At 40.4% G+C, this 16,521-nt stretch overlaps 1 protein-coding gene across 1 annotated transcript; it reads right to left on the bottom strand.

Annotated features, from left to right (window-relative positions):
* Positions 1 to 685: 685 nt before the first annotated feature.
* Positions 686 to 7,429, bottom strand: LOC149003250 (putative serine/threonine-protein kinase PBL3). The gene is made up of 6 exons (XM_089136255.1): positions 7,170 to 7,429; positions 6,077 to 6,423; positions 5,868 to 6,003; positions 2,618 to 2,754; positions 2,355 to 2,478; positions 686 to 1,757 (listed from the first exon to the last, which is right to left on the bottom strand). The coding sequence occupies exons 1-6, from the start codon at positions 7,231 to 7,233 to the stop codon at positions 1,303 to 1,305; spliced, it is 1,263 nt and encodes a 420-aa protein (XP_088992381.1). The 5' UTR covers positions 7,234 to 7,429; the 3' UTR covers positions 686 to 1,302.
* Positions 7,430 to 16,521: the final 9,092 nt, after the last annotated feature.

Raw genomic sequence — 16,521 nt, 5'->3', positions numbered from 1 at the left:
AAGAACGGCAAGTATGAGTTTTTTATAGATAATTCAGCTGCAGTTGGAATCATTTATGTGGAATCTAATGCGTGGTAAAAAACCAACTCCAATTAGGAAGTAAGGGTTTGAATCCTCTTGGAGGCAGGAAGACAAATCTCGTCTTATAGTATATAATACACATATCCCCAATATATAAAAATCACTTATTCCCCAAAAAAAAATCATTTAGATCCAATTTGACCTAACTTATTTTAATCCCAAAAAAAAAAAATCTTCCATTTGATTCCGGGTAGTACTCGAAAAAAATTTAATGTAAAACATATTGAATTTTTTATGACCAAAATGTCTTTATATATTTCTAGTTTCATATTTTTTCTTTTTATATATGTTCGACTGACCATCAAATTAGTACTACAAATACAAATTTCAATCCGACATTCGAAATAAAAAAAAACTGAAGTATGTTTGTAATTATAATAACATTTTTTACATTTAAGTGTTTCTTAGATTTTAAATTTACAAAATCAAGCCCTTTGGCAAAACTATATAGAAAGCGCAACTGCTACATACCCGTGAACAAAAAAAATGAAGGAGAAGATAAATGGCTTACTACATCAACTCCAGTACTGCTAGAATTCATATATGGCAACCAAGGAGTCCAGGGCTCAAAAAAACAGCTCTGTCATGGTTCATGGGCTGGCCAATAATACCAAGTACTGAAGGACATTGTAGCTGTAGTAGCTGCTTCTCTCCATATAGTATGTCTATGAAGAAAATGAATGTGTGCTTTTGTGCTGTGTGCATGTTTGCCTCTTTCTCCAATTAGAGGACCAAACACAACAGTGAAAACATGGTCAACAAGGCTCTTAAGTGAATACAAAATCTCAGGGGAACTGCCAAGATCTACAAGATTCAAAAATTAATTACAGAACAAGCAGGTTTGACTTGTTTCACATTCACTTTTACCTTGTAAACCTACTCATTTTTGAAGTTTTTCTCTCATCTCGTAGATCTAGGAAATTTACTGTACATAAACTGATAATGAGACAGCAGTTTCTTGGAGGAGACCATGGTTAACTACATAGAAGTGATAGAACCAAAGGAGCATGTAAATCTGCAGAGAAACCTAAAAATAGACTGGAATTTCTCATTAATTCAAAAAATAATGCACAACTGCAGCATCTGATGCAAATAAACAAAGACTAACATTTGGATTAAGATATAGGATTATGTGCAATGAAAGGTTTTAATAAACTAGCAAACAAGGGGGATAAAAGTGATTTACATCAAAATACCAGATTGGATGGAAAATTTTCAGTCTTAGCATACACGTGCTGATTGCTGCTGAGATAGTAATGGGGAACCAATGCGTGCTTGATGGAGGGGTGAATGATGATGTCTTAATGGGGATCTGATCACAGGATTGGACGCCATCTGCTTATCAAGTTGCGGTCGTTTAGAAGTATTCTTTGGGGCTTGAACTTGTTCCAGTTTTTCTAAAACCTCAACCATACGCGGTCGGGCTTTAGCTTCATTACAGAGACACTGTAAGGCCAGGCTCGCAGCCACAGAGGCACCTTTCTGGGAGTACTGCCCTTCCAACTTAGTGTCCATTATCCGGAATAATTTGCGTTTGTCACCCAAATATGGCCTGGCCCAGTCCACCAGATTTTGCTCTGTGCCAACTCTTGTTTTATCAATAGCATGACGACCAGTCAACAATTCCAACAATACAACTCCAAAACTATAAACATCGCTCTTTGCAGACAGTCGACCTGTTTATTATTTGAAACGTCAGCATAGAAAATAACTAGATCATCCAAGTGTAACTAGGTTCCAAAGTCCAAACCATGTTAACTGCGTGAAAACATCATATCTCCATCCTATGCAAACTTAGTAAAGCAAGCAGTCAGCACTAATTCATTTTGAGTATGGTAGAAAAATAAAAATCCAACTGAGCCACCCTGGAGTCTAAGCTTTAGCAGATCTTCCTCATCTAGGATAACTGTGTAGGTTACTTGTTCCCACTTTCCCTTCTTGCATGAGTGGAATTTAAGTGCCACTGCAAATTTTCCACCTCTTAGAGAATAGCAGTTATAATCCAAAAAGGTGATTCTAATATTTCTAGCCACTGAAAATTCATATAGGGTGACAGAAGAAGATATCATATGACTACATAAAACGTATATGGAGAAATGTATCATCCACATTCCTATTCGAAGAGGACAATAAGTAAGAAGAATCAGCAAAGTAAGAGCTAACAGGCAAAGCGTTCACAGTTATCAAATAAGAATGAAATAAGTAGGGTAGCTTGTAGACAAAGCAAAGTAAGTTAATAATAACTGTTACTGAATACGGATATATGAATGGACCTGTAGCAACGTATTCAGGTGCTGCATAACCATGAGTACCCATGACTTGTGTGGAGACATGAGTCCTATCACCAGTGGGGCCTGCTTTGGCCAAGCCAAAATCTGAAAGTTTTGCATTAAACTCCTGCATAAGTTAAAGCATGATAAATGAAACATGTAAGTGAAAAAGCAGATAACATTCATGTAAGCTCAAACCAGCAAAGGGTATTCTACAGTTTATTATTGGGGGGTGGGGGGGAATGCCACTCATTTGTTCAGCATACTGCATCTAGTAGAATGTTGGAAGCCTTGAAATCCCTGTATATCACTTGTGATTCAGCATCATGCAAGAAAGATAGACCTCTAGCAGCACCTATGGCAACTTTGATTCTTATTGCCCATGATAGCGGCTGGCCCCCTCCTGGAAAACAATAAATTACTTGGAAGTTAATGGCCAAATTGCTAATCTTTGCACTGCAACAGCAGAGATAAATAAAAAAATAAAAATCGTGATCTTTCGCTCTGAAAGTCCAGTTATGGCTTCATCCAGAAGTTGCTGCATTCGACAATAATAGTATCACTAGTTGATGTTAACGTAGCCAGTTGTATCAATGCTTATTGTATTTAAAGTCAAAATCCAAGATGCAGCAAGCAAGGCTACAATAGCAGTAAACAGATATGATTGTAGCAGTAGCAGTTGCATTAACAATATGTCTGCCAGACTCTGCCTAGTACTTTCTCTATTCCAGTCACAACCCAAGATGGAGGAATTAGAGCACCCAGATGACAGCTGGAAGTCAAACCCACATGAAAACCTCTCACGTATTTTGGAAATGAAGACTACATAGTAAACCCAAGGATGGATTCCATAAGAGAGATATAAGATCAGCTGCAGAAAGTAGTGCAACCTAAAAAGGGTGAGCCCAGTGCCAGGTAGAGCAACAAAGAAGCTAAAGGGCAAGAGATAGTTGTCTGGTCGTGTAGCCCCTGCACAGTGGTAGCAATTAGAGCAAGTGACAAGGACATCAATATTGATTGGGTTTCTAATTTCCTGAGGACAGAGCTGAAACCAAGGCAGTGCCTTTTTTTCCCACGGAAATAAAACAAGTCAATTTGTGAAGACTGAAGAGGATGTTGAGCAGATAAATGGCCAAATAGGAAAGTGAATCGGAAATGAATGCATTCAACATGGTTGAATGAAAATTTTAGGAGTTGACATGGTTTTGGGCCTAAGAAGAATATGCATAAATTCCCGTATAAGATTTTGAGAAGTGGAAGTGACGATATAAATATCCAATGGTTATTATGGAAACTAAGATTAAAACAGATTTCCCTCTCACCTAAATTCTCTCTCCTCATTCTCTCGCCTCTTTCTCTCACATCTGTTGTGTTGTTCCATTGGCTGAGATTGCATGTGTTGTCATTGTTGGCAACAAAAATGAAGTGTGTTCTAAGAGTGCATAGTTAATACTGAAGTGAAGGTCCCATAGAAGGCTTTATGTTTTTAGAAGTTGATTAACACTATTACAACGGTTTTGAGTGCTTATGAGAAGATTTAAGTGTTTTGGATGAAGTAAAGATTCTTTAGGATATTGGATTTCACAGGTCACTGCACCAAGATCATCTTGGATGATATTTTGGGTAGTCATGCAATTGGGGTTCACCTACAACTGCAAAAACGTAGTTCATGAAGTCATCTTTCCAACACATTTTTCAGATTGTAATTCCGATATCAAACGAGGAAGTTATGATGTTTCTCATGAGAGTGTGCGATATAGAAGCAAATCTGGGCAATGTAGACGTCTGATGAAATTTTCTCTCTGTGATGTTATCTATATTCAAATGTTCAAAAATAATTTTTAAAGAGTTTGGGGGTCTTTTTGAAAGAAGTTTTATGTCTCAGGGAGGCAGGTATAATTTTGAAAGATTGAATGGTGTGAATCTAATGGTTATTAAAAGGACATGGATGAAGATCCGACTTTAAGGGCCGAGATTTATGCGCTTGGTTTTCAAGTGTCCAAGACAGAAAAGATTTCATCGCGAGGTGTTTGGTTGATCTAGTGTGTTGCATATTTAAGACAGAATCAAAAAAGACTTTGTCTAAAATAATCTTGTGAGGTCTCATATAACTTAAGACATCCAACGGCCTAGATGTCACCCACCATTTTAAAGAGGATATCCAACGGTTGTGTGATTAGATTCTCTTTGCGGCTCATCTAGAAAATGAAATCCAATGGTTACTGCACATCAACGTTCATCCTCTTTAAAAGTCCAAATTTGAGCAAAACAGTAGCGGGTTTTTGGCTTGTATAGACTAAGAAAAACAATGAGGAGAAACCAAGAAGTAAGATCGGTATGGAGAACAAGCTTGGATGCATATTTTAATGAAAACGTTGAAGAAGAAGGTGAGTAATCTATAGTAATCTCCCTCATTTGAAAAGTTTCACCTTTCAAATAGTTGCTTATTAGGGTTTAGTTTTTTTAGGTTGTAGCCCTATAATTTAATGGGTCCAAGAATTCATACTAGAGTGGGTGCTCTATGTTTTGAATGTATTGAAAGTGAGTGCTCTATGATTACTGTATTGATCAAGATTTTAGTTGGAAAGTATTGAGTAAATACGAAGCTATATTTAGGGCATTAGCTGCATTACTCCATGGATGTAGGCAGTTTGGCCAAACCACGTAAATTTGGTGTCTTGTATCTCTAGTTTATTTTTGCATTGCATATATTGGAGTTTTGATTACAAAGTGGTGGTACACCGTTTGATAGACCCATCCACATTTTGGTTTGTGATGGACGTGTCGTTGTGTAATTGATAACTATAGGATTATCTTGATCAATCTTGTCTTGAGATTAAGAAAGCGTCATATTAAAGAGAATTTTAGAAGACACTGATTCCCCCCCTCGGGTGTCCACCTAGGAATAACATGTTGTCTTACCGTTTTCCTATCTTCACAGTAAACTCATGCTTAAACAAAGAAAATAAATCTCTCTCCCTAGTTGGAGTAACAGAAAAGTGTTTCCCTCTCCTCTTTCTTGCTACGGAAATCAAATCGATTGCTCACCCTTATGCAAAAAAAAAAAAAATTATGGTGGGGAGAGAGAGAAGAGATTCTTGTTTTCAGGTATCAATGGGGTTTACCATTAAATATTGTGATTCCAAAGAGAGAAGCAGGAATCACCGTGGTGTTGTCATAGTTAGAGAGAGATTAAAAACCCAATGTTCAGGCTTGTGTTAAGTGTGAAAGTAGAATAGAAAGAAATGGCAAGAAACAACATGAAGGAAAGAGGAGAGAGATTTTAGGAATGAGGGAATTCTGTTTTAATTAGAGTTTTGATAAGAGCCAATGCATAATTATATAGCAACTTGTCAAAATGCTAACCGAGAATTTCAGAGAATTACAGGAAAAGCAACTACAGGCAATAAAACACCATTCAATTCTGAGTAATTGGAGACTTGGGATAAGCTTTAATTGATATGAGTTTAGTGAGAAGCTTAACCCATGACATCGAGAGGAAATAGGTTTACTTACGTTTAAATAGATGATTTTCCAAGCTCCCTTTAGGCATGAACTCATAAACCAAAAGCCTATTATCCCCCTCCAAGCAATAACCAACAAGCTTAACTAAATTAGGATGATGAAGTTGGCCAAGATAGTTTACTTCTGTCTGCAATCAATCAACAAAGGAATAAGAAAAAGGAAGAGAGAGAGAAAAGCAACAAGATTGATGAGAAACCTACCAACCACTCCTTGTGACCTTGGAAACCTTCTGGCTTAAGCTTCTTGACAGCTACAACAATTCCAGATCCAGGCCTTGTGGCAGCATGGGTGTGCCTGTCAATCCATCCTTTAAAAACATAACCAAATCCTCCTTCTCCAAGAAGACTGTCTGGGCGGAAATTTTTAGTGGCACTCTTTAGCTCATTAAAGGTGAACGATATCAAGTTTGGGGATGACAATATCTCACTCTCAGACCTAGGAGTCGGAAGACTTCCCGAGGTGCTCCTTTCACTGTAGGATGGAAATGTCAAACTAGAAACTGCTGAAGTTGAGGTAGTTTTGCTGGTTCCTTTTGACACCCCTGAAGCTTCAAAAGACATGCAATAAACAAGGTCATCCAATGAATAGAAATAAATAAAGTGAAACAATTAATTCAAACGATAGGATGCACTTTGACTAGATCCCTTCTCCAAGCTATATCAATCAATAAAAGAAATAGGAGCTCGCCATTTCAAGGATTTCCAGCGACTGAATTTATCATTCAAGATATCTTGCAGGAAATTAGAAGCGAATGGCAGATGAAAGTGAGACTTTTAGCTATTCAACAAGGAAGAAAAATGATTTTTAAAAAATCCCCACATAAACGCGGTAATTAAGAATGCCTACATTCAAACTCCATACTTGGTTCATCCATGGGGAGTCAACGCTACTCTATCCATTACTGGAAAAGAACCCACAATTCTTAGTGAATTTAGGTTCTGTAAAAATGAGCAAAAGAAAGGAAAATAGGGTTTAGAAAATGGGATAAACCCTCAATTTTCGCAAATCCTACCATGAACCCACTAGATACTGAAAATCAAGTAGAGAAATGGCGACAGCTCAAAGAATCCATGCCGAATCTGTAGTTCTGCAGGGGTAAAAGATATGGAAAAGAAAATCCTTTCGAAATTTTTTGAAATCCCTACTCCAGAATAGGAAGGTAGAGCTTTTATCATTTACAGGACATAATTAGAACTGAAACCAAAACCAGAAACAACAAAGAATGAAACTTGGATCTTTAAAAAACTGAACTGCACACCGAGGAAGAAAAGAAAACGAATTTAGAGAGCTTACAAGAAATAATCTGAGTGCTTTGAGTGTTGTCAACCCTTGCAGCAGAATCCAAGCAGTTCCCCATATGGATTGTGAAATTGCTCAAAGAAATCACTCTCTCGAGTGAAAAACCATCAACAACTCATCACCATATGTATACCATAAAATCGAAATTCGATACTAATCTATAAAGATGCCCTACTCTATTGTGATTTACTTCCCTTCTTCTCTACGCTTTCAGAAGAGAGAGCCGAGTCAAGACTTATTAGTGAGAAGATAAATAATCTTCTTTTTTTCTTTAATTCTATTTTTTTAGTACCATTGCATGTAATTTTTCTCCTCGAGCGGCATTCGCCGAATAAAGTAAACGTAAGACGACAGACGACTTAGACTCTTATGCATTTACTACAATACCCTTCGTCAATCATTTTGAAAGAGAGAGACACTGTATCGTTAATATTTTTGGGGATATGCATTTTTTCTTTTATGTAATATTAAAAAGGCTTTTTTCAACCATTTATGACTTGGTGGATATGACTAGCTATAGTCAATGTACTGTGTATCGTAAATATACGGGGATTTATCGTGATGTCGCTGGGGCGACACTATAAATTCACAAAGTTGACGATTTTGTCGACTGTTGCGATATATCGCCGATTTCTTTATAATATATTGCCAATGTCGGTAGAGGGGTGGCGGTGGACTGGTGGAGGTGCAGGTGGTGCACTTGGAGGAGGAGTTGGTGGCGAACTTGGTGGAGGGTGTAGCCGTGTAGGCGGTGGACTAGGTGGAGGAGCTGGTGGAGGACTAGGTGGAGGAGCTGGGGGTGGACTGATGGAGGAATTGGTGGTGCTAGTGGAGGTTTGAGCGGTGGTGTTTCAATTTCATCACTTGCTGCTTCAGTTTCTACTTCTTCTACTCCCGAAAGAGAAAACCATACACCACCACCACCATACCAGGATTCACCTCTTACCCCTTCGTCAGAACCCTACCAGATTTCATCAAGAACCGCCATTGTTTCCTCGAATGGTCCACCCAAATCCTCAGCCACTCTGCCACCAACAGCGTCATCTTCTGCTGGCCTGTTAAAATCCATGGCTTCCTCACTACCAACCCTCTCAACGTCGAATACATGCTCAAGACCAACTTCGAAAACTACCTGAAAGGAGATCAATTCATCACTCTCTAGGAAGATTTACTTGGCCGTGGCATCTTCAACTCCGACAACGAACTCTGGAAATTACAACGCCAAAAATCGCCTGATATTTCGGCTGGTGTCGCCACCACCGACACAGCCGACACTAGTCAACACGTCGGACCTTGGTTATAGTCACGTATCAAGTTTATATAATTTCTCTACTTCGGTGGAATTCAGAATCTCTTCACATGGTAGTTCGTTTGCTCATCTCCTCACTCAGTTAATGGACGACATGTTGCTGTTAGGCACTCGGGCAAGAAACGTATCGTTCACCTAAACAGGTTATTTATTTGTAAATTGTAGATATACCTTGTCAACGGTCTAGCTTGAATTGTACGCGCGGCCAACTCATGATCTCCACTATGGTTTATTTTAAAGATTATTTCATTTTATATACTTCTCCAGTTGTCATCTTGACCGTACCTATTTCACTGTTTTCCTGATTACCACAAAAGAAATTTTTTTTAAAATTCACTTTTTGTCTTTTTGAATAAATTATTATTATAAAAAATGTCAGGTACTTCATAATTATCCTGAGCCAAACACTAGCTTGGGAGGATGACTTTTTCTGTTTTATTATTTTCTTGGTGGAAATGACTTTTCGGTTTGTGCATGTTAATGGGGAAAATTTTTTCTTCGTCAAGACATGTTAATGGAAATGCAATGGGAAAACATCGATTTTTTGGTATTTTCGTCTTTGATTGGGTTAAGACCGTAATTTAGAGTCTATGGGTTTTAGACTTGAGACAACAAGTTGAGATATTTTATTTTTGACTGGGTCAAAATAGTCTTTTTGTCATTGTGTTAAGCACATGTGCAATGGCCATTAGAATTGTACAAAGCCACTTGAGGTGCCAGAGTTATTGTACTCTCCACTTGTAGCAGTCCAGATCAATGTTTCCCTGATGTTTTTTCCATCAAATATGTTTTGTGGGTCCATATTTGGATATTTTGAATTCTATCAATGAATTATTTTATCGGTATTTATACAAATAGTTGTCGCACAATATATGTGGTGAAAAAGCATTGAGTGATCCCCTAGAGATAGGTGAACCGGTATGACCCCCATTCATCGTACCCTGATATATTTCCTCTGTTTACCCCACTAGTTCTTGGCCCCCTCCCCTCCTCCCTCTCTTGGTCCTCTTCTTTCTCTTCCCTTCTCCCCTTTTCCTCCTTTTCCCTTTCTCCCCTTCTGTTCCTCCTCCTTGCTCTTTCCTCCTCTCTTCTCTCTTCTCTTTGGCTCTGCTTTCTTTCTCTCTCCCTGGTTTTCTTGTCGTTCTTCCCGGTTGGCTTGTCTCTCCTGCTTTGTGGTTCGCTTCGTTGGGTTGTCGCTGTGGCCGTCCTCCGCTTCTGGTGCGGCTCCTGGGGGCCCCCCCCGGTCCGGCGGGTCCTGGTTGTGCCTTGGCCCGTCTCGCGGGTGGGTTGGCGTGGCGCGGCCCTTGCGTTGGGGGCGCCGTGGCTCTGGCCGTGGCCTCGGGTTCTTTGGGTGCTCTCCCCTGGGCCCCCCCTTGTGCTCTTCCGTGTGGTCCGCGGTGGGCTCGTGTGCTGGTTGGTGGGTGCCGTCGGCCCTTGGGGGTGTGTGCGTGGCCCGGGTGGGTGCCGCCTGGCTTCGGGGCGGTGCTCGGGGGTTGCCTTCCTTGGCCTGGGCGGTTTTCGGGCTCGTCGTGGGGCGTCTCCGTCCCGTGCCTCTCCTCCCGCCGCGCTCTTGGTGGAGCGGGTCCCTGCGGTCGTGCCCTGCCTGGGGCTTTGGGCTTGCTTTTTCCGGTCGCTTCTTGGCCGGCTCGGGCTGCCCGGTCTTGGCTCGTGGGTTCTCCCTCTGTTGGGGTCCGTGCCGGGCTTCTCTTCGCTTCTGGTGGGCTCCTTGGGCCTCGCGGCTCCGTCGGGTGTCGTCTTGCTCGGCTTCGCCGGTCCTTTGAGTTTGGGGCAGTCTGGCCGGAGCTTGGCGGTGGGGGGGGGTCGCCCCCCGGGGCTCGTTCTCTTCGAACGGGGGTGGCCTTTCACCCGACTGCTTCCTTTGTGTGGCCCTTGGGCTGGGTTGCCCCGGGCCCTGTGCACTCCTCGGCACGGTGGGGGTGCCTGGGATCTTGCCGGCTTGGTGCTATCAGCCGAGCGCCCCTCATCCGGGGTTGTGTCGTGGGGTGCGTATCCGCTGGCAGGGCCTGGTTGTCGGGGCCCCACTTTGTCTCCGGAGGAGGCGCGTTTGGGGCTCCGGCGGGGGCCTTGCGTCCTCGGCCGCCCTATCGGGGGTTGCCGGGGTCGAGTGACTTGGGGCTTGGGGCCCGTGGACTTGTCGGTCGTGACATGGCGACTTCGACTTGGTGCTTGGCTGGTTCTTGCACGGGTCAGGTCGTCCTATGCCATTCTTAAACAGGTGTGCTTTGGGGAGGAGCACCTTGTTGGTCCCAACGTCGGGCTGGGGGGCCGGCTTCTTTCGGCCATGCTTGAGAGGGAGCCGAGAGGGCGTCCACTTTGGCGGCCTCTTGGAGCAGGGGATGTCCCCAGGCCCGGCCGAAGGAGGTCAGCTCTAGGAGTTCGGCGTGTGCCCCCCGGTTGCCCAAGCCTCACCAAGGCGGGTTGGTGTGGCTGTCCTCTTGACAAGCCACGAGAGTGAGGTGGGCCGACATGATGCGACCCGCCTTCGCAATGGGGACTGGTCTGGTGGTTCTCCCCAACAATTCAAGTCCTTGCGAGGTGCACGGCTGGTCCGTCGGTATGAGGGCCGTTCAATCGTGGAGTGGGTGGTTTCCTACCAACTAGCCTCCCACCAAATCTCAGTCCATCCTGTCTTCCATGCGTTGTTGAAGCCTTACCGGAGATGCGGAGGTCCTGTCGTGGGACTTCTACAGGGCCCTACAAGCATAACAACATCCTTGACAAGGAGGCGGAACATATATGGCGGATCGGTAATGCGCCGTGGGGTGCCTCCGTCGAGGTTTTGGTGGTGGGGGTTGCTCGAGGCGAGCGTTGGGACCGCGCATTGTGGCTCAAGAATATATAGGAGATTCCCGTGACGCGGGCGTCGCGGGTGGTGGGGGAGATGACCGCCCAATTCATCGTAGGCCCAATAGAATAATATTAATGAACCATACATGGTTTAGCCCAACTTAGCTAGTTACTAATGGGCCACACTGGACTAACCCAACTTAGTCCTAATGGGCTACACTTGCCCACATTCTAGAAGGGAGGAGATTCTGAGGTCTACATCTATAAAGTATCTTGTCTCTAGAAATATCCCTAGAAATTCTGCCCACTAGAATATTCCTAACCATTAGATTCTGCACTTGTACAAATCCAACCATTCATTGTTCCTACCTCACCTATAAATAGGGAGGACTCATTTGTACAAGCATCAAACAGTGGCAATACAAGTTCTCTCGGTTCTCTTTGGCTCTAGCTTTCTTTTACTCTCTCTACCTAGGTTTTGGGCTTAGTGCAAGTAGTGCTAGTGCGCGGTTGGCTTAGTCAATAACTAAGGCCGTGACAGGTAGCTTTGATTGCTTCAATGGTTGAAATCTAAAATTTCTTCTTTAGAGGCCAAGGTTCAACTACTGGTACCTTCAATCATAGACCACATCCCCTAGAGATAGGTGATTCAAACTTTGTTGCAAAAGTAATGCACCATTATTGCTTACGTAGCATTAGGTGAAAAAGCATCAAGAGATCGCCTAGAGAGGTGATTCACTGCAGAGAGGTGATTCAAACTGCGTTGTAGAAGTAAAGCACTATTATTGCTTATGTAGCATTAGGTGGAGCTAGGGTCCTTCATTTAGTGTGACTCTCGTTTTGATTTATTTTGTCAAAATTTAGAAGCGGGTCTTTCTTCTTAATATGCGGTGAGAAGGTGTAAGAAGCACACAACTCCACCTTTTGGCCCTCTTTTCATGAGTGAAATACGAGCACTTCCCGATCCCCCTATTTGAGAAATTGTTAGTGTTAATATAATTGATAGAAGGATCATTGTGTTTTATCCCCTTGTTATTGTTTTCATAAAAAATATAATAGATTTTAAATTGGTACGTAGTAGTTTCTTTTTTCTTAAATATTAGTGGTAACAAATTTTGCAATCTTCATTTGACCAAATCTTGCTTTTGACCTGGTTGTTTCGGTGGTGCCCAGCATTGGATTCGCGTCACATGAATTTCATCAAATCTAAATTGCAAAAAAGAGCATCTATACATTATGCCAATTTGAGTGAAATAAACGGTTTTCCCTTTATCCGATCGAGTCAGCATTTTAAGCGACTAAGGTTTAATAGAATTCACGTGATGTCTATCCAACGTTGAGCACCACAAACATCACCGTGTCAGAATCACCGGCCTAGCATAATCCTGTTCGGCCTCTCCCGATGTCAAATCCTACTTCGTCCCTAGGAGCATAGAGATGGGAGCATTATCAAAGAGTTTGGAGAAGAATCATTATCAAAGTCAATTTTTCTATATAAGAAAAATCGTTTAGGTTGGAATTAGGTTCACAGGCATCATATGTTTAGGCACTTGAACCCAATTTTCTTCGTAGATATTTGATGCATGTTCCCCCCCCACCACCCAACCCCCCCAAAAATATTTTTTTTTTTTTTAATTTTTTTTTTTTTTTTTATTTTAAAATTTTTTTTTTTTTTTTTTTAAAAAAAATATATTTTTTTTTAAAATTTTTTTTTTTTTTTTTCTTCAGTTTATTTATTTCATATTTATATTCAAAAAGTTATTTTCGTGATTCACATATCCTCTTAATTGTTTTTTTCTTATTTATCCAAAATCTCATGTGTATTTTTTATTCGAAATTTTTTTCAGATGGTTAGCTTTTAAAAAATATTTACTCAATAAGATATTTAAAAAAAAATTACAATCAAGTAAGCTCAGTTTGGGGACGTGCAGGGAGAGAACAATAAAATTCAAATGCCCTAAAAGTGCTGGTGGGTTGTGTCATCCTAAGGAAGATTGGATTAAAATCAATGTGGATACATCACTATGTAAAGGCGGATACTGTCAAAATAGGAGGTGTACTTTGAAATATAGTTGACAAGTTTTTTGGAGGTTTCGTGAAGAGAACAACGGAGACGGACATTTTGGAAGCTAAGTTGCAGACGATCTCTGAAGGAATCCAATTTGCACGTGAAAGGAATTTCATGCATTTATATGTAGAGTCCGACTCTCTTACAATTATTGACTTGCCAACGCCAAATACAATAATACAAGGGAGAATTGCGAGAATGATGCATACAATAAAGGACAAAGTGGGAAAAAAATAGAAGAATCAGATTCCAACATGCGTATCGGGAGTCCAACTATGCTGTTGATTGGCTTCCGAAGAAACCGACATCTTTAGAGGAACCTTTCCCATTCCCCTACACCCGGTCCTTAAATGGGTTCTACAGTTCTACTAGAAAAAGACTTAGTCACAATAAACGTGGATGGGTTCAACCATTTTTTGTAGCTAACACAAATTGTAAACCTCCACATAAATTGTTGCGTGGTTTTTAAGTATATCTTTATAATGAATTGATTATCTTTGTTCAATAATAGAGGCAAACAATCTACAAGAACGTGAGTTATCATAAACGGCAAATTTGGATGTGGGGTCAAATTTTCTGGTGGGCCCTGAAGAAGCTCTGAGTCTGTTTCGTGAAAATTGAGGATTTTTAAAATGCATTTGGATTTTATTTTTGTAACATATACCATCAGAAAGAGTCAAATACGTGATCTTTTCACAAAGAGGTATTAGTTCTTATGTAGTCATAAAAGTTTTGATCCAATTGGTTCGTATATGTGTATATTCTAGAAGGTTGGGGCCGTTAGCTAAAGTTGTTCAATTCATGTGTCATTCACTTTTGTACCTATCAGGCCCTACATTAAGAGTTTCAAGCAATAATTTTGGCCTAGAATGACTGACTTAGGTTAGCCTTGAACCTTAACTCTACCCTAGCAACGGAAATTGAAACCCAAGCCCAACTGAACCCTATCAAGGTTTAAAAATTTTCAACCATAACCCAACCCTAACAGGACCTGCCTGATTAACCCTAACCCTGACCAAGTTTTTTGTGAAAAACAAAATTGATAATAATATTACAATCAAGTAAAATCAAACCCTTGAATTCTTTGTTGAAAGCTATTGGCTTTATCGACTGAGAAACAATGTAATACCATCTAATTTCGATATTAAATAACTTTTAAGTATAGATAATTGAATTAAACTAATATAGGGAGTTGGGCTAAGTCAGGTTGGCCCCAAGGCTAAACTTAACCCGACCCTGACCATTTCAGCGCTCATTATTTTGTAACTCGAGCCTACCCTTTAGATTGAAAAAATTGGGCTTGAATCAGGTCAGGCTCAGAACAAGTTTGGACCATGTTGGGTCAAAAGAGTTTTATTGATGCCCCTAATTTCTAGGTGATAATCGATATTAATATAACCAACCGAGAAATTAAGCACGGTTTTTTTATTTCGTTTTATTTTGATTTTATTCTCGATAGACTATTATTGATCGCCTTGGTGTTAAAGCTGGTCTGGTTCGGTTTAAATTTCCACTATTACATATTTAAAACAAAAAAGGTTTATGTCTAGTCATGGAAATTTTTGTTGATTTTGAAGTGATGGGATCAGCTTTTTGTTTTGGTCTTCCATTTAATTGGGTTGGGCTTTTACATGTTCTTTTATTTTATTGGATTTGTTCAAAGTTAAGGGTCTTTAGGAAAAATTTATCCATTCCATTTCTAACATCCATTTCTTTGTAGATATATAACATATGTTCCAACATTACATTAAATGACTGAAATTCATTTATAAGTCAAATCAAAGAATTGTGATTAAATTAAAAAATAATGATGTAACTTGTAAATGGACATCAACCTTTTGATGTGATGTTGGGACAAATGTCACTTAACTACAAGAAATGGACAGGATATGTGTCCGGTCGTTAGGTGTCTAAATTTTTCTCTTGTAAGTTGCGTAACTTTCACCTCCTTATAAAACAGCACTCAAAAGTAACAAAGTAACACAAATACTTACCCAAAAAAAAGAAAAGAAAAAACATAAATAAGATACCAAAAAAAATAAAATTTAAATAAATAAATATTAATTCCTCTTTGGTACAAGAAATTGGTCCTAAAAGCATAGAAGGGTCAGTTGGAGTTACCGTAGAGATACACTTAAAAATGCAACAACATTTTCTTTCCTCCTCAAGATCTACAACACCATAGATTACATACACCTTAGACTCCCCCTACTTATCTGAGCCAATTGAGGTAGCTTCTATCAATCAAGTTGAGGTTATTTCTCTAAGGGGTTGCTCGATGGTGTCTTAGAAGGGATGTTTCATTTGCAAGCAGAGATGGACAATCTTCAACTCATCAAGGATACCCCGATAGTTCGACCTTAGTCAAACACTCAACCTTAACTTGGCCCTGACATGATTAGAGCCACCTTGTCTTGGCCCTAACATATCCTCCAATGCAAAATTTTGAATCCAAATCTTATTTGGGCTTAGAGTGGGTAGTGGCAAGTTTGGGCCATCGAGGCTGAACTTGCATCTCTAGTACCACATTTGCATACAAAAATACTACTTTTTCATGGAAGGAGTACCTCTTGGCTGAATAGGTCATTCTTGGCAAGGGTTTATCAAATCTTTGTGCACATGAAGTTGTGAATGCATTTAAGACATCTAGATGTAATCCATCTATAACCATTGAAAGTTGGTACCACATGGTGGATTCCATCTAGATGCATCGCATATGTTCATGTACATGAAGATTTCGCTCACTCCACCAAATGCATGTTGATTCCATTTGGATGCCATGCGTGCGTCAGTTACTCTCGCCTCCGTAACGCCCAGTATAAAAGCTAAAGCGGAGAAAGGAAAACCTCACTCATCATCTTTAGGGCTCCACATCTCTCAAGCAATCGGTAATGTCTCCTTTCTTTTTTCTGTAACCTAAATTTCTTCTTCATCTTCATAAGATCGGCTTCTTATTTTATAATTGAATCGCAGATAGACGGTGAAGTCGATCTTCCTAATCTGATCGATATCCGCGGTTCAGTTATTTCTAGGTATGGTTACGATTTTACATTTTAAGTCATCACTATAGACTTAGATTTTGATGTGCATATTGTAAATTGAATCTAGGGTTTAAACTCCCAAATACCAAAAATGCAATTCTTTTTTGTTTACTTTCTTTA

Source organism: Hakea prostrata, chromosome 10 (assembly GCF_041222555.1).
Source record: "Hakea prostrata isolate BN-2017 chromosome 10, UWA_Hpros_2, whole genome shotgun sequence".
Classification (NCBI taxonomy): domain Eukaryota; kingdom Viridiplantae; phylum Streptophyta; class Magnoliopsida; order Proteales; family Proteaceae; genus Hakea; species Hakea prostrata.
Note: the sequence above shows the minus strand (reverse complement) of the source record. Positions and strands in the feature narration are given on the sequence as shown.